This window comes from Episyrphus balteatus, chromosome 1 (assembly GCF_945859705.1).
Source record: "Episyrphus balteatus chromosome 1, idEpiBalt1.1, whole genome shotgun sequence".
Classification (NCBI taxonomy): Eukaryota; Metazoa; Arthropoda; class Insecta; order Diptera; family Syrphidae; genus Episyrphus; species Episyrphus balteatus.
Genome location: NC_079134.1, coordinates 162,076,762 through 162,097,257, shown reverse-complemented (window position 1 = coordinate 162,097,257; position 20,496 = coordinate 162,076,762). Strand labels below are relative to the sequence as shown.

The 20,496-nt window shown below is 30.6% G+C and overlaps 3 protein-coding genes across 3 annotated transcripts; 1 reads left to right on the top strand and 2 right to left on the bottom strand.

The window, feature by feature from the left end:
* The first annotated feature begins 4,220 nt into the window (after positions 1-4,220).
* LOC129905950 (protein PTCD3 homolog, mitochondrial) lies at positions 4,221-9,820 on the top strand. Its single transcript, XM_055981574.1, has 2 exons — positions 4,221-4,703; positions 8,136-9,820. The coding sequence occupies exons 1-2, from the start codon at positions 4,344-4,346 to the stop codon at positions 9,771-9,773; spliced, it is 1,998 nt and encodes a 665-aa protein (XP_055837549.1). The 5' UTR covers positions 4,221-4,343; the 3' UTR covers positions 9,774-9,820.
* A 1,804-nt stretch (positions 9,821-11,624) lies between these two features.
* LOC129905566 (probable palmitoyltransferase ZDHHC24) lies at positions 11,625-13,004 on the bottom strand. The gene is made up of 3 exons (XM_055981064.1): positions 12,476-13,004; positions 11,777-12,408; positions 11,625-11,671 (listed from the first exon to the last, which is right to left on the bottom strand). The coding sequence occupies exons 1-2, from the start codon at positions 12,705-12,707 to the stop codon at positions 11,795-11,797; spliced, it is 846 nt and encodes a 281-aa protein (XP_055837039.1). The 5' UTR covers positions 12,708-13,004; the 3' UTR covers positions 11,625-11,671; positions 11,777-11,794.
* A 2,938-nt stretch (positions 13,005-15,942) lies between these two features.
* On the bottom strand, positions 15,943-16,935 carry LOC129905173 (probable palmitoyltransferase ZDHHC24). Its single transcript, XM_055980581.1, has 2 exons — positions 16,628-16,935; positions 15,943-16,569 (listed from the first exon to the last, which is right to left on the bottom strand). Exons 1-2 carry the CDS (start codon positions 16,860-16,862, stop codon positions 15,962-15,964), a joined length of 843 nt encoding a protein of 280 aa, XP_055836556.1. The 5' UTR covers positions 16,863-16,935; the 3' UTR covers positions 15,943-15,961.
* Positions 16,936-20,496: the final 3,561 nt, after the last annotated feature.

Sequence of the window (20,496 nt, the reverse complement as noted above, 5' to 3'; positions counted from 1 at the left end):
GAAAACACATAGGTAAGAATATCCTCCTTCCATAAAAGTCTGAATCTAAAATGGTAGTTAGGTGGAGTTATATACAGCTTTTGAGGATTACACGTGTTCTATCAATGCAAATCAATTTAAGGAGTTCAGGTACTGAATATTAATGAGGATCACGTAATATGGTAAGTCTATTAACAAAATTATCGACTATATTAAAGACATTTTAAAGACAAGAAGAGGAAATTTTTTTCGAATTATTTTCAATTTAAATAAAAGGAAATATCAACTCCCAAAAGGATACGGGTGGTGTATGAGTAACATTTGTATTGCAAAAATGTAATTATTTATGAAATTCGTAATGTTGGTTTTGATTAAAACTTCAATTTTTTTTGGACCCGAAACTGGGAGTAATTGAAAATAGGTTATATAAAGTTAAAGTTCTCTTTTTAAGAAAGTAGACACTCAGACCTTTCTAACAATGTTAAAGGTAGGTATTTGGTGAAAATCGTGAATAAAAAAAAAATAAAGCAGTTTTTATAGTTATAGTCAATTTAATTATGATATTTATTTATAAAACGCGACTGATGATGGTCATAGAACGAAATGCGCATATATGTATCACTTTTTGTTTTAAATTACATCTAATAAAACAAATTTAAACATTTATTCACTCTCTCTAAAAATTAAAGTCGCCATTAAAAAAGGAAAATTTTAAGGGCCAGTTGTACAAACGTGGTTCAGCCTCGGATCAGGAATTTAACCCACTGATTTCGGCGGATTAGCTGCAGGTCAACTTTTCGGTTCAAACATGGATGTGGCTATTTTTACATATATGGACCTTGAACCAGTGCTAAACCTCAACTTAATTACTGATTTCAAGAGATAAAAGTTCCTGATCCACGGATTAAATATTTGTACAACTGGCCCTAAAATTTGTATGCGATTTGACAGTTTTCTAATTTTTAATGGAGCCTTTAAATATAATGGAGAGTGAATGAATAGGGCCTTAGTAACGTTTGTAAGAGTGTTTTATTTCTTATTACTTACATTTTTACCGACTTCCAAAAAGGAGGAGGTATTCAATTCGTCTGTATTTTTTTTTTTTTTTTTTTTTTTTTTTTTATGTTTGTTACCGCATAACTTTGGACTGAGTGAATCAATTTTGATAATTCTTTTTGTATTGGAAAGCTGGTGGCTGCAGTGTGGTCCCATTTCAATTTTGTTCACTTTTAGCCATAGGAACTATTTTAAAAACAAAAAAACCCAGTTTTGATCCATGGAAGTCGGTTTTGTTTTTTTGCTAAAAATGATTATTAAAAATTAATAATCGAAACGTAACGGTGTTCCACTAAATCTATTCATTGCGATGATGGAGAAGTCCGAAAAGGTGGGTCTCGCAATTCCATGAGTGCGTCCGTGTTTCCATCTGTACACATTTCCACAGCCTAAACTGGTAGACGGATTTTCTTAAAATTTGGTACAGACAGATGATTTTTATAGAATTCTGAAAGTTGTTTTTGTTTTTTTTTTTTTTGTTTTTTTACGTGTCGCTTAGACAGTTATAGCTAATTACTCAAAAACAGTTGCGTACAATTTTGATTAAACTTTGCAGACGTCCTAACTATTCAAAGGAATTGCAATAAAACTGCATTTTTAGTTGTTCTCAAAAAGTCAAAAAAAAATTTAAAAAGTTAAAATCTGCAAGTAAACATAAACATAAAAGTGTTTTGAACTGCAAGAACAAGCACCTGCGACCCAGTATTGCACTTTATTTTTTAAATTGTCCGAAAATTTTAAAGAAGAATATCGACTTACTGAGATAAGTCACCTCAAAGCAAGCAAGGCAAATCTGAGCGGTAATTTTAATATAGACAAGATCCTATCGAAAATTGATGGTTTTAGCATTTTTTTAAAGCGAAATATGAAATAAGTTGCCTTTTCACAAGGTTAAAAAGAAAACAATATGTAAGACTTTTGAAAAAAAAAATTGCAAAAACTTGTGAAATAAGTTTGAAAATCCAAATATTAGTACTTGAATTAATTAAAAACGTAGGTGCAGAACATTTTATTTCGCACAGCTTAGAACAGGCGTACTAAACAAGCAATATTAGGAACAATTCAACCACTGCTGGAACACAATGGTGTCGGAGCCGGAGTCGGAGTCGTAACTGGAATAGCTGTCAAAATATTCAATGTACGCAAATACAAATGTACGAAAACAACGCGACGCATCTGGAATCGGAGCCGCATCTGCAGTCGGAAGAGTTGACCAACTTATAACTTTTACGTACGACACATATGTGACGTTTCCAACGTGAATAACTTGATTATATTTTTTTTTAATAGTTTTTCAATAAAAAAAAAGTGGATAAATATGTAAATGAGAAATAAAAGTGGAACAAAAAAATATTTCCTGAGAAATTTGATGTGGTTGTAAACTACAAACCAAATAACGTCAAAAAGATGTACGACACATTGTGTGCGTACTTTTTGTGAAACGTACGACAACTTTTGACAGCTCTTCCGACTTCAGTTACGACTCCGGCTCCGATTTTGCATTGCGTTCCAGCAGTCAACTACCACTTATAATGACTTTGTTTTTTCCTAAAGTCTAGTATTTAAGGCTTGGCCACACCGGAGGGTATGCGGTAGCGGTACGGGTAGAGGTAACGGTACTTGTATGAAAAAAATTCCAAACTGACATATCAACGTTCAGATGTGGAACTTTTTTCATACAAATATCGTTACCGCTACCCGTACCGCTACCGCATACCCTCCGGTGTGGCCAAGCCTTAAAGGCTTGGCCACACATCTGAACGTTGATATGCCAGTTTGGAATTTTTTTCATACAAGTACCGTTACCTCTACCCGTACCGCTACCGCATACCCTCCGGTGTGGCCAAGCCTTTACACAGATCAAGCTAAATTTTAACTCCCAAAGTTCCTGGCTACACGTTGATTTTTCAATCGTGTAACCAGTCAGGTTTTAGCTTAGAGGATATAATATATGGAGTGCTTGTTCCTATACCTAATACATTGTAACGCCATATACATGGATAGGGGTCGCTGCCTTCGTTTTTCAGTGCGAGTCCGATTCCGCAGCTGTAAATAAACACGCTTGTTGATGACAGCCATCTAATGAAAATAAAATGGAGGCATGCACTCATCGAAAAACTTAAAGAAACTAGAGCCCTCTATAAAAGCTTCAAGGAACTAACAGCACAAGCACTCCATATATTATATCCTCTAATTGTTTTAGGCAAGAGGGATGAGGATTTTTCTCTTTTTGACGTTTGATTATAACAAAACAAAATGGATTGCGTTCCAATTCAAAATGTTTCTCGGCCACTTCCATGGATGTGAAAAATAGTCGGTGGCTACACAGTGTTGTGCCCAATCACGTTTTAATTTACATTTTCTAGGAACAAAAGTCAAGGAGAGGAAAATTCTCATCCCTCTTGCCTACAACCAACAAAATTATTAGAAAAATACAAAACAAAAAATTCAAAAAAAAACACAAGAAAATAAGTTTTAAAACAAAAACAAAATAAATTAAATTTCGTTCAAGATTTCGTTGTGCTATTTTTTTATGGAAAATTTCTTTTCGCTTCAGTTGCGTACTAGGCTTTAACTCAGTATTTTGCATCATTTTATTCCAGATAAAATAGGTGTGTTTTTTATTACCACCGGTCTTAACTGGACAAAAAAAACGCGGTCGGGGCTAAGCAATTTACATGTTAAATACAACAACACTTTAGCCCCTTGGGCTAGGTTGTTTAGCCCGGAGAATTCTCTGGGCTTAACTTTTTCAACAGATTTAAATCTGTGCTACCAAATTAACTTCTTCGTAAATTGTTTAGAATTTGTTTAAAAACATCAAAATTGATGTTTGGAATGACAATTATTATTTTAAATATTTATTTAATAGTTAGTTAAACTTGTTTTTTTGAAAAACACAAGAAACCCCAAAAGCGAAAAATATGACAACTTTATATTTTTTTGTGTCAGCTGATTTCGGAACATTTAGTATGCAGTGCTGCCAATTTTTCTCGCTTAGCCCCGAGGCGTTTTTTTTAACCAGTTAAGCCCGGTGGTAATAAAAAACACACCTAATATATCAACACTTCTGACAAATCAAAATGAATCCATAACGATGTAATCGCTCCATAAGAAAAAAGAAAAAATTCATCCTGTCATGGTTCATCCGAACAGCTGTTTGTGTTATGTCACTTATGTCACAAATCGAACATAACCTCAACTGTCAAATAGAAAAAGCTGCAGTTGAAATAGGTTTTTTTTTCCGAAAAATTACAACACTTTATTCAATTTTGTAAAGAGTGAAATAAAAAACAAATTAGAACAAAATGTTTTTATCACGACCATTAAACAAATTCACTCGCTTGCGATGTCAATTACTTTCCACCTCCGCTAAAACCTACTTAAACACAACCACCAGCACAAACAACACTCCGGCAGCAAAAACCTCATCTTCCAACGAAGAACGCATTGAAATTCCAAATAGAATTCCCCGCAGTTCAACCGATATTCTCCTTGCTCTGTCCAGCACAGTCAAGTCAGATCCAACAGCTGTCCACTTCAAATATCACGATGATCCTTATCTAATTCCCATGTCCAATGTCACTAAGCGAACCTTTGCAATGGCACAAGAAGCTGGTCGCAAAGCTGCCAAATGGGTTAAAGATGAACATGGAAGATTTTTCATGGTAAGTTATGATTATTCCAAGTAGATGCTATTGATTATGTCTTTCAGAAAGGAACTAAGACGTTCACGGAATCATTCAATGGGTTATAAAAGAAGATAAAACCGCGGAGTGCTATTAGCCCTGTTCAATTGGAGGTGGTAGTCTACTATAGTTGATATTTTGGTTAATCTATGACTATTATCTTCTCATGCTCTTCTTCCCGAGTAGATACGATTTGTATTGAATTCGTTAAAATTGCGTTCCATTGAAAATCGCTGGTAAACTACTAGTAGGTAGTACTACTATTAAATGAGAGGGTGGAAATTTAAGATAAGGATTTTTGTTTTTTTTTTTTCAATATATCTCGTAAACAAAGCAAAAGTTTGATATATTGCATCTAAAACTTTTCGTAGAGAACTGAATTTCCTATCAGAATGTTTTTTTTTTAAATTGCCCACCTAAACGGGGTGGGAGGGGCAATTTTCTAAATTCAAATATTTAAATTCACAAAAATTATTAAAAAAACAACGGCAACACTTACAGTTGTAAATGATACTTTTTACGAAAGCTTGAGTTATTCACTTAATTTAAATCATATGTTCCTGTGCCTTTATGTTTTTAGAAAATTAAAAAATAGAAAAACTACTTTCTTGATCAGACTCACTCGTTTATTTCAAAAACAGTTGACTGAAATAACTTGATTTTAATTAAGTGTATAACTCAAGCTTTCGGAAAAAGTATCATTTTTAACTGTTAGTGCTGCGGTTGTTTTTAAATATTTTTTTTTTTTGATTTTAAGTATTTTTTTTTAACTGGCCCTCCCGCCTAAACTGGGGGTAATAGACCCCCCTTCCCTCAATAAATAACGCTATGCAAGTCAAAATCTTAAACCTGTGCGCTTTTGACTGTTTCCCCCTGTATCGGACCTCAGAAAGGTTTAAAAAAAAAAACTTGCACAGTGTAATCCTAATCAATGTATTAGACACCTCTACAAAAAAAAACGATACCAATTCTTGGTTCCTTTAATAAGCGAAGCATTTTGAAGGAAATAATCTTCTTTTTTTATAAGAGTAATGCTTATTAGGGTGGAATGAAAAAAACTTTTTTATTTCGATTTTTGGGTACCCTGTATTATCAATCGTTAGTCCATGATCTATAATGTACACAACCAAAATTATAGTCAGTTACGTCAACATCTTGAGGTTGCGCACTAGATTTGAATGAAAAAATATTAATCTTCGGCAATATATTGTATTTTAAGAAGCTGTTTTGCCAAGCCCAGGATGTAGAAGGACTATGTTATGCTTGTTAATGAAGCTGCAATTTATATTTGAAAGCCCAAGGCAATTACCAATTTTTTGAAACCGATTTTCAATGATTTTGGCCAAAAGAGTACCCAAAGACTGCTTATAGAGACATTAATAATTTTACCTAATTACATTGATTGCTTTTATGTCTATTAAGGTATTTAATTTAAAAAAAATTCAAATCAGTGTTGTTTTAACGTTTTTGAGATTTGCCTTTTTTATACTCAAAATTTCAAATCTAGTGCGCCACCTCTAGATGTTGTCATAACTATTTAAAATTTTGGCTGTACACTTTTTAGGGTAAGGATCAACGATATAATACAGGACAGAAAATCGAAAAAAATGTTTTCACTCCACTCTAATGCTTATGTCTATCTCAGGCCAAAAAAAAAAAAAAACAACCAAAAAAGAAAACATTCACAAAAAAGGATTTTTTTTTTGCTTGTTTTGAATGTTTTGGTTAAAGCTCAAAAAATGGCAATATTAGGGAACCCGGCCGAATAGCATAGATTTTGATGGTTTTTTTTTCAAACGTCGGTAATTAGAAATACTTTAAAGTCTATAGATTAAAAATTGCCGGTGTTGACATTTTGATTTTTTAAATTTAATTGAAGATTTTTGTGAACAAAAAAATTTTTTTTCAAAAATGTTGCTAAAATTTCATAAATTAATTCATGCCAAAAGATTGTCTAGGAAATTAAAAGAAAAAAATATATGGGAGTTAGGGACAATCTTCCATCGTTTAAGCGATAGATGCAATTTTCTCATAAACTGACTTGAAACACAAAAAAAAAAAATTGAACACAACGGCAACATCTACAATATTTAAATATACATTTTTAAAAAGCTAGAAGCTTATTCATATTTGTAAAATTAAAATTAAGTAAATTGAATAAAGGGCTTTTGAAAGAATGGTAATTGAACTCAGATTTTTGAAAAAAAAAAAAAATATTGAAACAATTTTAACATGTCATTTTTTAAACTTTTTCGCAATATAAAATGTATTTATTTTTCAAATTTTTTTGGCCACATTTATTATGACTTGAAATTATAAAAGGAAATGTCAATATGTATTACGGTTAATGAAAAAAATTAAAATGTATTTCATTTTCGAAGAACTTTTTTTAATAGAAATTTTGTAAATGTAACTTATTTTTTTTTTAAGTTCAAAGTTATTTTTTATTCATTCAATAGCCCTTATTGTTGAAAGTTAAATAGCAAAAGTTTAATGTTTTTATTTGCCAAAATCTTTGAGAAAATCAATTATTGCAATGCAAAAATTCAGTTTTTATCAAAAAAAAAAAAAAAAAATGAAATTGAAGTAATTTTTATATTTTTTTGTCTCAAAGCTGTAATATATATTACCTTTTCCTCTTCGAAATTCAATATTTATGCCCAAAAATTTTTTTTGTAATATTTTACTACGAAAAAGTTTGAAAAAAAGACATTTAAAATTTTTTAATAACGTTTTTTTTCCAAAATTTTGAGATGAGGACTATTCTTTCAAAAACTCTTGGTTAAATTTAGTGGATTTAAATTTTTTAGTAAGAAATAAGATTCTGGCTTTTTTAAAACGTGTCTGTATATATTGTAGGTGTTGCCGTTGTGTTCAAAATATTTTTTTTTTTTTGTTTGAAGTCAGTTTGTTAGAAAATTGCAGTTATCGCTTAAAGGATTGAAGATTGGCTCTTACTCCCTTATATTTTTTTTCATTAAATTACCTAGAGAATCTTTTGCTATCATTTGTTTTAAATTTAAGCATTTAAGAAAAAAAAAGGGTTTTGTTAAAACAAAAATAATCTTAATTTTAAAAACAATACGGCAGCATCGGCAATTTTTAATCTACGTCTGAAAAAAAAATCGTCAAAATCAGAACTGTTCGGCTAAAAAAGTTTTAGATTCAATATAACAAAATTTTGCTTTGTTTGCGAGATATATTTTCAAAAAAGTAAAAGGGAGCTTTTGCACTCTTTCTCCAATTTCCACCCTCTAATAGCACTCCGCGGTTTTATCTTCTATTATAACCCATTGAACAATTCCTGCAATAAAAACCCGTGAACGTCTTAGTTCCTTATTACCATGTTTTTTTTTCGACATAATCAATAGCCTTAAGTAAGAAAGAGACTAAGTAGAACAATTATTCCAGCATCAAGAAGCCCAACCATCAGTTGAAGCATTTGGACCAAAAATGGTTTTCAATGAAGAATCCGAAGTCGATGAAACTTCTCTTCAGAACTTAATTCACAATTCTGAAGTAACTGACGCAGTATTTGTCTATAATCTAATGAAGACCAAAAACCTACCAATTGCCGATGATGTCAAACAAAGTCTTCTCGAACTCATTTGCTTTTACAACAACGAAGAACCTATCCCAGAAGAGTTCATCGAAGAGCGATGGTTTAACGATGCACAAACTCCCTACCCGCGTTTGAGGAAAACCTGGAAAGATGGTGACTTAGCTGAACAAATCTTCAATGAACTCGAACCAAAAACACCTAAAGCCTATGCCGCAATAATCCGTGGAATGGCCAAATTCGGTCAAGCAGAAAGAGCGTATGCTCTATTCCAAGATGCCACTGAAAAACAAATCGAACTTGATACTAAAACCTTTAATTCCATCATTTGCATTGCCAACTTTCTGAAAGAAACCGCTGACCATCGTTGGGATTTCTGCCAGGAAACACTTCAGCAAATGAATCAACAGGAACTCAAACCAGATTTGGGTACATTGAATGCTCTCTTACAAACTGTTGGAACTTTTGGCAATTTCAAACTGATTCGAGGAAGTACTCTGAAAGTTTTGAGTACTTTTAAGAAATTAGGAGTCGAACCTAGTCTGGCAACTTATTACTACGTTCTGAATAACTTCTGTCGTGATCGTAGTCCAACTTCTCATGTTATTGTGGACATTTTGAATGAAATCGAAGGCAAGGATTTCACAATTGCTCATCCCAAAGATATAAACTTCTTTGTCACAGCAATGGACGTTTGCAGGAATCATCTGCATGACAGGAATTTGGCTAAGAGAGTCGATGCTCTCCTACACACTGGCAACAATTACGATTTGATTGGAGATTCCTACAAAGAAGGTGCCTATTACCGTCATATGTTTGCCCTTCTCAGTAATACCGAACCATTGGAAGAATTTATGGTGACCTATGATCGTCTGGTGCCGAATATATACATTCCAGAGCCTGGTATCATGGAGGAAATCCTCAAATCAGTCGAAGTTAATGGAGCTATTGATCTAATGCCACGATTATGGTCTGACATTATCTCCTTTGATCTTGGAAACCGAGAAAACATAATAAATAGAACTCTCAAAATCACCACTGAGAACCGACCGAATCCAGAGAATCCCGCCCACAATGGTCTTAATGAACACTTTGCTCGTATCGCTCTTGACATTTACACAAAGGTAATCGACATTGCCGAAACTCGAGCAATGAAGAGACTTCAATTTACTGGTCAAATGATTGGGGACATACTGACTTTGACTGTTCGTGGGGGAGACTTTGAGATGGCTAGTAAAGTGTTTGAAACAATTGATAAAGAGCAACATAAGATTCCTGGAACACCATCGGATCAGTGTACGTTGGAATTTGTAGAAGCTTGTGTGGTTAATAAGGCACCAAGTTTGGCAGTGAGTTGTCTGCAATATGCCGTCGAGAATAATATGGAATCCATGCAGCTGGCAAGGATCATCAATAAAGGATTCACACTGAATGAGGTGCATTTGTCCAAGTTGAAGAGTCTTGTGGGTGATGGGTTCTTGGCGGAGTAGGCATTTAAGAGAGCAAGATAAATAGAAATAAAGTTTTGTTGTAGAAAGTAACGGTTTTTTTCTTGATTTGTTTGCCTTTCGGGGAAGAGGACAGGACTGTCGAAGTACTGCAATATGAAATCTTTGTACCTACTGCGTTTTGAAGTTGCATACTGTACTCAGAAAAAGTACCTACAGTTTTTTGGTCTCCGACTATTGGATGTATAAATCTGTCACATATTTTTTTCTTGCTATCATAAAAATTAATAATAATTTTCTCTTAAAAAATTCAAGGAAATTATTTGTAAGGCCTAATACGGAGTTGAAGCGAAACAAAAATATTCAAGTTTCTAAACTCAACAGCGAAAATGCTACGGAGATTTTTTTTGTAAAACTGGAACATGGGTTTTCTAGGTCGATTTTAAGGGCTATAGAGAAACTAAAAATGATCTTAAAATGCAACTTTTACAAGTTATCCGGGCTTATCACGAGTTCTATTCGTATCGGAAATTTTCTATGATTCCCGAAAGAACAATCACAAAATCCTTCCTTGGAATACAACAGTTTAAATTATTTCTATCTTCATGACCTTATTTCCTAATATTTTAAATCCTAAGTGGGCTTTAGGTCTGTATTGAAAGATCTTAAATCTTCGTCGGAGTTTCGAACGTGTTTACGTTCTTCTTCGAGACTCTAAAAAATTGGGGAAATAATCTAAATAATGGAATAAATACAAAAATCTAATATAGGTACTTACAGTATTCTATCTATTTAATTTTAAAAGTTTTCTTAAAATTTTTTATTTTGGTTTTGGATGCTTTCTTTAATTTTAAATATTTCAAAATTCTAAATTCAAAGTTTTAAATCTTCGAAATAGTATAAAAAAAATTTTTTAGGATTTAAAATATTGAACAGTTTATTGTTTGGCTGATAGAAAACAAGTCTTTTTTGCGATAGTGAAATACTCTGCTCCATACAACTTTTTCCGACTAAAAATCGAGGTTTTTAAAGGTCAATAAAATTATAGTAAAATGATAATAAAAGTCTGTTTAACAATACCTACCCAATTTTTGAAAAATTTGCAGAACGATACTTTTTTCTTTTAAATTTCATATATGAATTACTTTATTTCGTTAGTTTAGATATCGCGAATGATGAAAAAAAATGTTCGAGTTTCAAATAGCTGAACATTTTAAACTGAGTTTTTTGTATTTGGTACTATTAAGAACGTTTAAATATCCCACCTTACAAAACAAAATTTTCAAAAATCTTATTCTTAAGGTATAGTAACATAAGTCTAAAAAAATAAAAAAAGTACAAAACTGATAATTTTTGAAATTATTTTGTAATTTACAGTTATATTGTAAATTATGCAAAACGTTAAAAAAGATTTTGTTGCTGTTTTTTGCAAACAAATTGCAACAAAAATATATTAACTTTTGTAATTTTGCAAAAGGTGCCCAATGTTGTTAAGACTTAAAAATGTTTTTTTTTATGAGTTTTTCAATATATATTCTATTTTTGTAATTTTAGTCTTCAATTTATTTGTTTCACCCGATTCTTTTTCAGTTGTTTTTTTTTTTAACGGTAGGGCAAAAGAACTTAAAAAAAAACCGGTATGCCGAATAAAAAAAAAAAAAAATGAAACCGATTAAAATCGACCGGTTTTCCTCATCCCCAAAACTAAGTTCTAGATCTGACAAAGCTCCAAACTAATATTTTAAATAAAGGCTTTGTAAAATATTAATGAATTAAATGAATTTCTGTAAGGTTTACTTACAGTGAAATGTTAGTTGGGTCAACCAATCTGATAATAAACTTTTTATAATTATTAAATTTTTTTTTCACATATATTTTCATTTAAAAGTCCTACAAACATTCGAGGTGAAACGATAGTCCTTGACGAGGCCATAATTATCCTAAAAAATTAAAACTCATTGCATTTTAAGGAAAAAATTTATTAAAATATTTGAACTAATAAAAAAACACTCGAGTGTGATGACTAGAATAAAAAAAGAGACAACCTCTCCATCAAAAGTTCTCTATCGATTTTTTGGAGTTTGTTTTAGGAAACCCTGCCAATTGATACCATCATGAGGCAGTGGGCTCTCTACAAACGGTGAAAGCCAAACTTTATGCATCTTGGTACCTAAAACCATTTCTAGATTCTTTTTCCAACCCAAATCATATTTGCAGGCACTTCGCTCATGTATGACTCCTCCTCTCAGTATTATCTGTCCATGATAGACAAAAAGAACTAAAGAGTAGGCAAATGCAATGACATTCAATTCATAAATGAGCAAATAGAAATTTGTCCATGATGAGTCAACAGTGAACATCAGCATTGGGAATACCATTTTGAATAAGGTAAAGTAGTTGGCATAAGTTTCTGTATGCAAGTACCATAAATAAATTGAGTTGTAGATAGTTGTATAAAGTGAGCCAATTATTAGGAATATTAAGAACATTAGGAAATATCGATGATTTCGATGTCCCACACAGCAGCCGGTGAAAAAACAATGATGGTCACGTTTGAGGATGCATGTTTTGCAAGTGTTGCAATGCCAGGAACGTGGTGGTGCCATTGTCTCACAAACTGAGCACATACGCCAGAGTTTTCTTTCGTCTGGGTCGGTGGGTGGAATGAGTATTTCATCTAAAAGAGAGAGTTTATTAAGATTATAAGAGAATCATCATCTTGATAGAAATAAGATTGTTCCTACTTTTGATACTGGTATCGACTAACATGCAAGCTAGCATGTTTCCTTTGATGTTCATAATTAAGAACACTCCAGCTATCAGAGTAATCCAGTAGAAGAGACCACCAAAATCATGGAATTCGGGTAGGACAATAGTCAACTCAAATACAAATGTTATTGGAATGAATGTGGCTATTAATAAAAAACACCAAATATCGGCTAAAGTGCGTGGTAGGAAATTCTTTCGTAGACGCATTTTTTGCAACAGTTTGGTGGTACTTTTTGGAGCGGTGTTTCTTCCGAAAAAAACGAATTCAATGAAAAAGGTAATTCAATCAAATGATTAAAAGTTCCATCGATATTTTGATTTGAGTAATTTTTATTTTATAGATTCCTTTTATGTGACCGTGTTTTATATTTCACATTTAATTGATAGTTTAGCTTTTGATAATAATTTGGTTGATGAATGAGTTTTCTTTTGTTTATATTCAACTTTTCATTTAACGGGAGTAGTTGTAGTAGTGAAAAGTGTGTAATGAGAAAATTTTAAAAGCAGGGTGTTTTTGTAGGAAACTTAAACGTAATGTAAGTATATTGTTACGAGAATAACGTAACGTAAGCCAATTTACTTTGAAACGTTGGTTTTATCGATAAATTTATGATAACTTGAAAATGAGTTTTGGAAGTTATATAAATATTTTGGCGGGTAATATCGAGCCCTTTCTCCCAAATTATTAAAAGCAACAAATAAAATTTTGAATTATTATGGATAACATTCATTTTATTTTCATTTTGTGAGAGTTTTCTTACTCTTTTTTCTTTTTTGGTTCCAAAAACAATTTTTTGGTTTTTTTTTTAATCACATGGCCATATAGGAAGAAAAAAAATGTACTTTTGTAAATTTCCCACTCTTTGCAAAACGTGGCCGTTAGTTATACTTTGAAGGCTAGACCACACCGGAGGGTATATGCGGTAGCGGTACGGGTACTTGTATGAAAAAAATTCCAAACTGACACATCAACGTTCAGATGTGGAATTTTTTTTAATAGCCCTGTTCCATTGGAGGTGGTAGTTTACTCGTGAGTAGAAATCTAGTACAACAACTACACTTTCCTATCTCCTCGAGTAGAAGATCATGTGTTAATTCTAGTACTAGATCTACTCATGAGTAAACTACCATCACCTCCAATGGAACGGGGCTAATACAAAAATATCGTTACCGCTACCCGTACCTATACCGCATACCCTCCGGTGTGGCCAAACCTTAAGACATCTAATGGGCATTAGCATTTAAATAAAAATTTATTGCGACCTAAAAAATATGCATTACAAATATTTTTTATTTCAGCTGAAATTTTATTGCAAATTAAAATATTTTGCATTGAACAAAATTTGTATTGCAAATGAAAAAATGTTTGCATTGAAAAAATAAAAATCAAATGCAAAATGTGGTCATTAAATATTTGTTTTTAAATATTCGTCAATGTTATATAGTTGGTATAGCTGATGTATGGTCAAATAGGGTTGGGGTCAAAATTCTGCCGGGGTCAAAATTCTTTTGTCAAAATTCTGCTTTCAAAATTCTGCTTTCAAAATTCTGCTTTTCAAAATTCTGTTTTTCAAAATTCTGTTTTTCAAAATTCTGCTTTTCATAATTCTGCTTTTCAAAATTCTGCAAAAAATTAAAAAAGGGTTTGGAAAATGTTAAAAAGCGCGCGCTTTTTAACATTTTCCAAACCCTTTTTTAATTTTTTGCAGAATTCTGTAAAATCATCTTTTTGAAAAATTATCTGCTTATTTGATTACTTACCTACATAATTTGTCATTTTTTAAATGCGAATTAATTTTTGTTTTATAAATGAATAAATTTGAAAATATTAAGAAAAGGTTTTTAATATTAAACATTTCCGAAAATAACTAAAAATTTATTAATTTATAAAAAATAAAGATGAATATTCAAAAATTTGAATAAGAAAAGGAATATACAACATCGGTTCCAATTAGTATACATATTTTATTTGAAAGAAAGTCAGTATATGGATTTCAAAAAATATTTGCGACACTTAAATAAAAAAATTTAGGAAAGTACCAATGTTGAATTACATTAATGAGGTGTATTTTTCTTTAGCCAGCGCATATGCTATAAAAAAAAAAACAGAATTAGCAGAATTTTTTTGTTCAAATATAATGCTGGCAGAATTTTGAAAAGCAGAATTTTAAAAAGCAGAATTTTGAAAAACAGAATAGAAAAAAAGCAGAATTTTGAAAAACAGAATTTTCGCTGAAAAAGCAGAATTTTGAAAAGCAGAATTTTGAAGCCAGAATTTTGACCCGATCCCGGTCAAATAGTCAAAATTGTAAGAAATTTGACGAATTTCAAAAAAAAAAAAATATTTATTGCCCGTATTTTTCATTGAATTTTTTTTGCAATGCCAAATTTTTTTTATTTGCAATAAAATTTTTTTTAATGCTAAATATTTTTATTTGCAATCAAAATTTTACTTTCAATGCAAATATTTTTCAGTTGTTATAACATTTTTTTTAATGCAAAATATTTTTATTTGCATTAAATGTTTTTTTTTTTTTAATATTCGTCAATATGTTTGCGGCTTTATTCCAAAATTTCGCTGTTGGCTGTTCTCTTATATGCAAGAACAGCATAAGAGCAAAAATTTGGAATAAAGCCTTCGAAATCACTAGTTATAACGATTTTCCGAAAGGTGGCCGGAAACTGGAGCATAGAGGAAGGAATATAGAGGAAGGTATTCCTTCCTCTATGAACTGGAGACGGTCGCCAATAGGCAACCCGACAGACAATTTTGGTTCTATAAAGCGATACAGATGCAATTGTTGCTTCTGTAAAGCATTATAGTAGCAAAATTGTTAGTAGGGAACCTAGTCAAAATTGTAAGAAATTTGACGAATATTAAAAAAAAATATTTAATGCCCGTATTTTTCAAATTTTTTTTTATTTGCAATATAATTTTTTTTAATGCAAAACATTTTTATTTGCAATCAAAATTTTACTTTCATGCAAATATTTTTCAGTTGTTATAACATTTTTTTTAATGCAAAATATTTTTATTTGCAATTAATATTTTTTGAATGCAAATATTTTTCAGTTGCACTAAAATGTAAGTATCTTTAATAAATTCACATAGATATTTACATACCAATACAAAAATATTTGCCATTAAAAAGAAATAATATTGTAGTAAAACAAATTTAGCATTAAAAAAATTCAATGCAAATTAGGTCCATAATATATTTTTCTCATAATATTCTTCAAATTTCTTACAATGTTGACTATTTGGTCTTTCATTAGATATTTCAACTATTGAAGCTAATGAAGCTAATGAAAGCCCATTGTCGAAATTGAACATAAGGATTTTTTAATAAATTTATTATATTTAATAAAGTTTAAATAATGTTGATCTGCATTCTCACTTAGAAAGATGACAGACTTAAAAAAGAAATACATTTTTCCAAAATTTTATGAGACAACGATTTTTATTTATTCTTTCCATCATTCGGCACTTGCCATTCTAATCCATTATGTGGCAAATCACTTTTTATAAGCGGTGACATCCAAACCCTTGCCATATTATTCCCAAAAACTAATTTTAAATTTTCCCGCCAACCTAAATTGTATTTGTACTTTCCACGTTCGTGACATACTCCGCCTTGCCAAATAATACTTCCATGATAAACAAACAACAGCAGCGAGTAAACAAATGCCAGAATATTCAAATTGTAAATGATCAAGGTCAAGTTACTACGAAATGATCCCATGACAAACATTAGCAATGGACAAGTCATTCTTAATACTGTTAGCCAATTTCTGTAGAGAGCTGCTTTAACATACCACAAGTACAAACTATTGTACACTAGGGCGTATGTGGAACCAATTAAAAGGTACACAACAAATAACATAAAATATCTGTGATTTCGATGACCGATACAGCATCCAGTGAAAAGGCAATGATGATCCCGTTTGATAATACAATTCTGACACACCTTGCAATGCCATGATCGTGGAGGAACTAGTTTATCACACTTATCACAATTATGCCATAATTTAAGTTTATCACTATCGGTAGGTGGTTTTGTTGTGATAGCTAAATTAAGATTAGTTAATTGTTTATTTTAAATTTTGTTTAATTTTTCTTTGCTTACAATCCACACTTGTGTCAACCATCATACAAGCAATCATATTGCCTTTTATTTGAAATATTAAAAACAATGCTGCTATCATTGTAAAAGTATGAAAAAATCCACCAAATTCATGAAAAACCGGCAAGACAATTGTCATCTCGAAGATATAAGTTATTGGTGTAAATATAAATATTAAAAGAAAACATGCAATGTCAACCACCCGCTTGGGTAATATATTCCGACGGAGCTTTAACATGTTTGTACCGCCAGCGAAGTTTATTTGATGTGTGTTAACTTGATGAGATAATTGTGAATACTAAACTTTTCAATCACATGAAACTGTGTCACGCTCACGATGTTATCAGATATAAACTTGAAGATAAGATTTGTTAGGTTTATTATATGAATGCATGTATAGTAATATAAGGGAGCTTTAGCTTTCAACATTGATGATAATGATAGATTTGTATAGAATTAATTTATCATAAATGTATTTGTTCATTAGATACAGTAAGTACAAGCGATGTAAACTTTTAACATTACATTTACTCACTCAGTACTAATTATTGACAACGAGATTTACTTTTATTTTCTATTTTAAGAAGAAAAATAAAAGAGAATAGCATGTGAAATTAATGTGTGTTTTGATCAGGAACTTCAATAGAAAATTCGGAGTGGTAAAAATCTTATTTTTAATCAAAAAACAGTAAACTCCCTCTAAGTAGAAATATCACGGGATATAAGAACTAGTTAGAGCAAACATTTGGGAACATTAGGGGTAGTCAATTTTTTTTTGATAAATAAATAGTTTTTGAATTTACAAAAAAATATTACAAAAATAAAATAAACAAAATGAAGCTTTATGCTTTTGTGGTTCATTAATTAAATATTAACTTTTTTAAATATTACAAAATTACTTACAAAAATAGCTATTTTTTAGTTTGTCCATTTAAGATTTAATTTATTATTAATTTTGGTAACTTCAGCTGTGTTTTTTATAACGCCCGCACTAAACTGAATTAATGAAAATTTGTATTGCAACAGAAAAAAACTAGTATTAAAAAATTTTTTTACTGAACCTAAAAAATATTTGCGTTAAAAAAAATATTTATAAAAAAATTTTGCATTAAAAAAAATGCTATTGCAACTGAAAAATATTTGCATGAAAATAAAATTTTTATTGCAAATAAAAATATTTTGCATTCAAAAATTTGTATTGCAAATAAAAATTTTCTGCATTGAAATAAAAAATTCAATGCAAAGTGTGCATCACTTTTTTTTTCTTAAAAACTTCGTCGAATATCTTAAATTATTTGACCATATACTAGCTTCAGTATTATAATATGTAGTAAGAAATTCAACGTATATTAAAAACAAAATATTCAATGCACACATTTTGCATTGAATTTTTTTTTTCAATGCAGAAACTTTTGTAGGTATTTGCAATAATTTTTTTCTTTTAATGCAAAATATTTTTATTTGCAATTGAAATTTAATTTTCAATGCAAATATGTTTCAGTTGAAATAAAATTTTTTTTATGCAATTTTTTTTTACTTGCAATAAAATTTTTTTTAATGCAAATTTTTTTTGTTGCAATAACTAAATATATTTTTGTTATGCGAATTTTTTTATTTTTTGTAATAAATAGGTACTTTGGTCGAACTACGGCATACGTACGTTAACGTATAGCCGCTTTATGTCTCTATCATTTTCTTCTGATTAAATAGAGAGAGAGCAATAGTCAAAACGTTAACGAACGTATGTCGTAGCTAGACCCCTGTTTTTTCTTTTTATTTCAAATACATTTTTTTTTTCAGTTGATATTTTTACAACCCAGCATTTGATATAGAGGCTGATCGGGTTTGTTCTAGTGAAATAGCTACTCTAACCTACCTACTAATTTGGTGGTAACACACGCAAGTTGTTGTTTTTCATACGGAATTATTTTTCAAACCAACATCTTAGCTTTTTGCATTTTTTTTGTAAGTTTTCTAACATTAAAAACATGAACATGAAAAAAAAGTTACATGAAGTATATAAGATGTTTAAAACTAACCCAACTAACATTTCAGCTTCGTTAAAGGTATTACAGAAGCTACATTTCAGCTTCTTTTTAACTTTAATAAGGTTTTTGGGCATGGAAAAAGTAGAATCATGAATTTAATCTTTTAATATGAAATTATAAATAACATTCCATTAGTTTTAAGTATATCTATTAATAATAATTTTAAAATTATATAATTTTTTTACTACACCCAGGAATCGAACTTAGTATTTGCTTGGTAGTATATTCATTAAAGAAATCAAAAACTTAATCAGTTCAAATAGCAGATGTCAAAACAAAAAAAATGTCCGAGCTAAATTATTATGTATTATTATTATTATTTCAAAACCAAAAAGTGTCCGAGCTAGATAATTCAATATCAAAACCAAAAAGCAATTACTAAACTTGGTAATTTCTGTAAAGCTTCTATAAAATCATTAACCAAGCTTATCCGAAAAACAAGATTCCTTCGGTTAAGTTTCTTTAACAGTATTTAAACAACTTATTAGGAGTTGTTAAAAAAGTTCGAACTTCTATAAGCAATTAAATTCTAAAGCAAGCTCAATGCAAGCTGTATAAAAATAGTACCTGCCAGACTTCAATTTACAGAAGCTGTTGTGTTAGTTGGACACTGCACTAGAAAAAAAAACTACATATTTTTTTCTTTCGTAGATACTTATCCAATTTCTTTAAGCATTTTTACTCATGGGCGAACCTACTTTACTAGCGATTTACAATGGAACGCACTTTCAACAAAATACAATTTTCCATTTACATTCCCTTCTATAAAGCTTTCTAGATGCTACTGGATCTCCTTTAAAGCTTTATACTGGCCAAATTACGTAGGAATTAGTTTTTCTAAGTACACGAAGAAAATGTAAATTGCTTTGCGAACAAGGCACAGAAAAACTCACTCTTGCGAAATTGGGTCCCAGAATTAAAATTTATTTAACGTTGGTTTCAATTTGCTTTTGAGATTTTTGTTTAAAAAATCTCAGATTTTCCGCTGCAAATAGAATATGAAATCTAGTTTTGTAATAAAGTAAAAAACAAATTTCTTTCTAGCACCATTTTGATTTTGATAAAAACTACAAAAACTGTTTTGGAAAAAGTGCAAAAAGTGTAGTTAAACCTTTAAGCCTAGTATGCAGGTGGAGCGAAACGAAATGTTCCATACAAAAATAGCACAACGATATCTTGAACGAAATTTAATTTTTGTTTTATTTTCTTTTAAAACTTTTTTTTCAAATTGTTTTTTATTTAAAGTATTATTATTTTGACTTTGGCATAATACTCGATGGAAACATGTTCGCTGGTGGACTTTGGAGGCTAAAAAGTTTACTAGGCTTAAACTCTTAACTACATATTGGCCACTTTTTCCAAAATTCAAAAGTGAAAATACTTTTTTACCTGGCTAGCGCAATCAAATTGTCAAAAAGAGTATACAAGTTGTTTTTTAAAGGCTTAACTACATTGGCTCAAAAAGTGAAAAAGTACAAAAGTGAAAATTTTCAAACTTATTTTTGTATAGTTTTTCGGGCTGGAAAATTAAAACAAACGATGCAGAAAGCTTATTTTTTGGTTTGAAAAACAATTTGTATACTCTTTTTCACAAAAAAATTGCGCTAGCCAGAAAAAAAATATTTTCACTTTTGTACTTTTCAAAAAGTGGGTGTATGTAGTTAAGCCTTAAACAAAAAAAAAAAAAAGCTTTCTGCCTAATTTTTGAAAGTTTTCCATTCCTGCAGAAACCATCACCATCAGTTATTACCCAGGTTATAAGCAGCTTTTTTCATAGAAAAATGATTTAGAAGCGGCTCTTAATTGTCTATGAATAACCTCAGT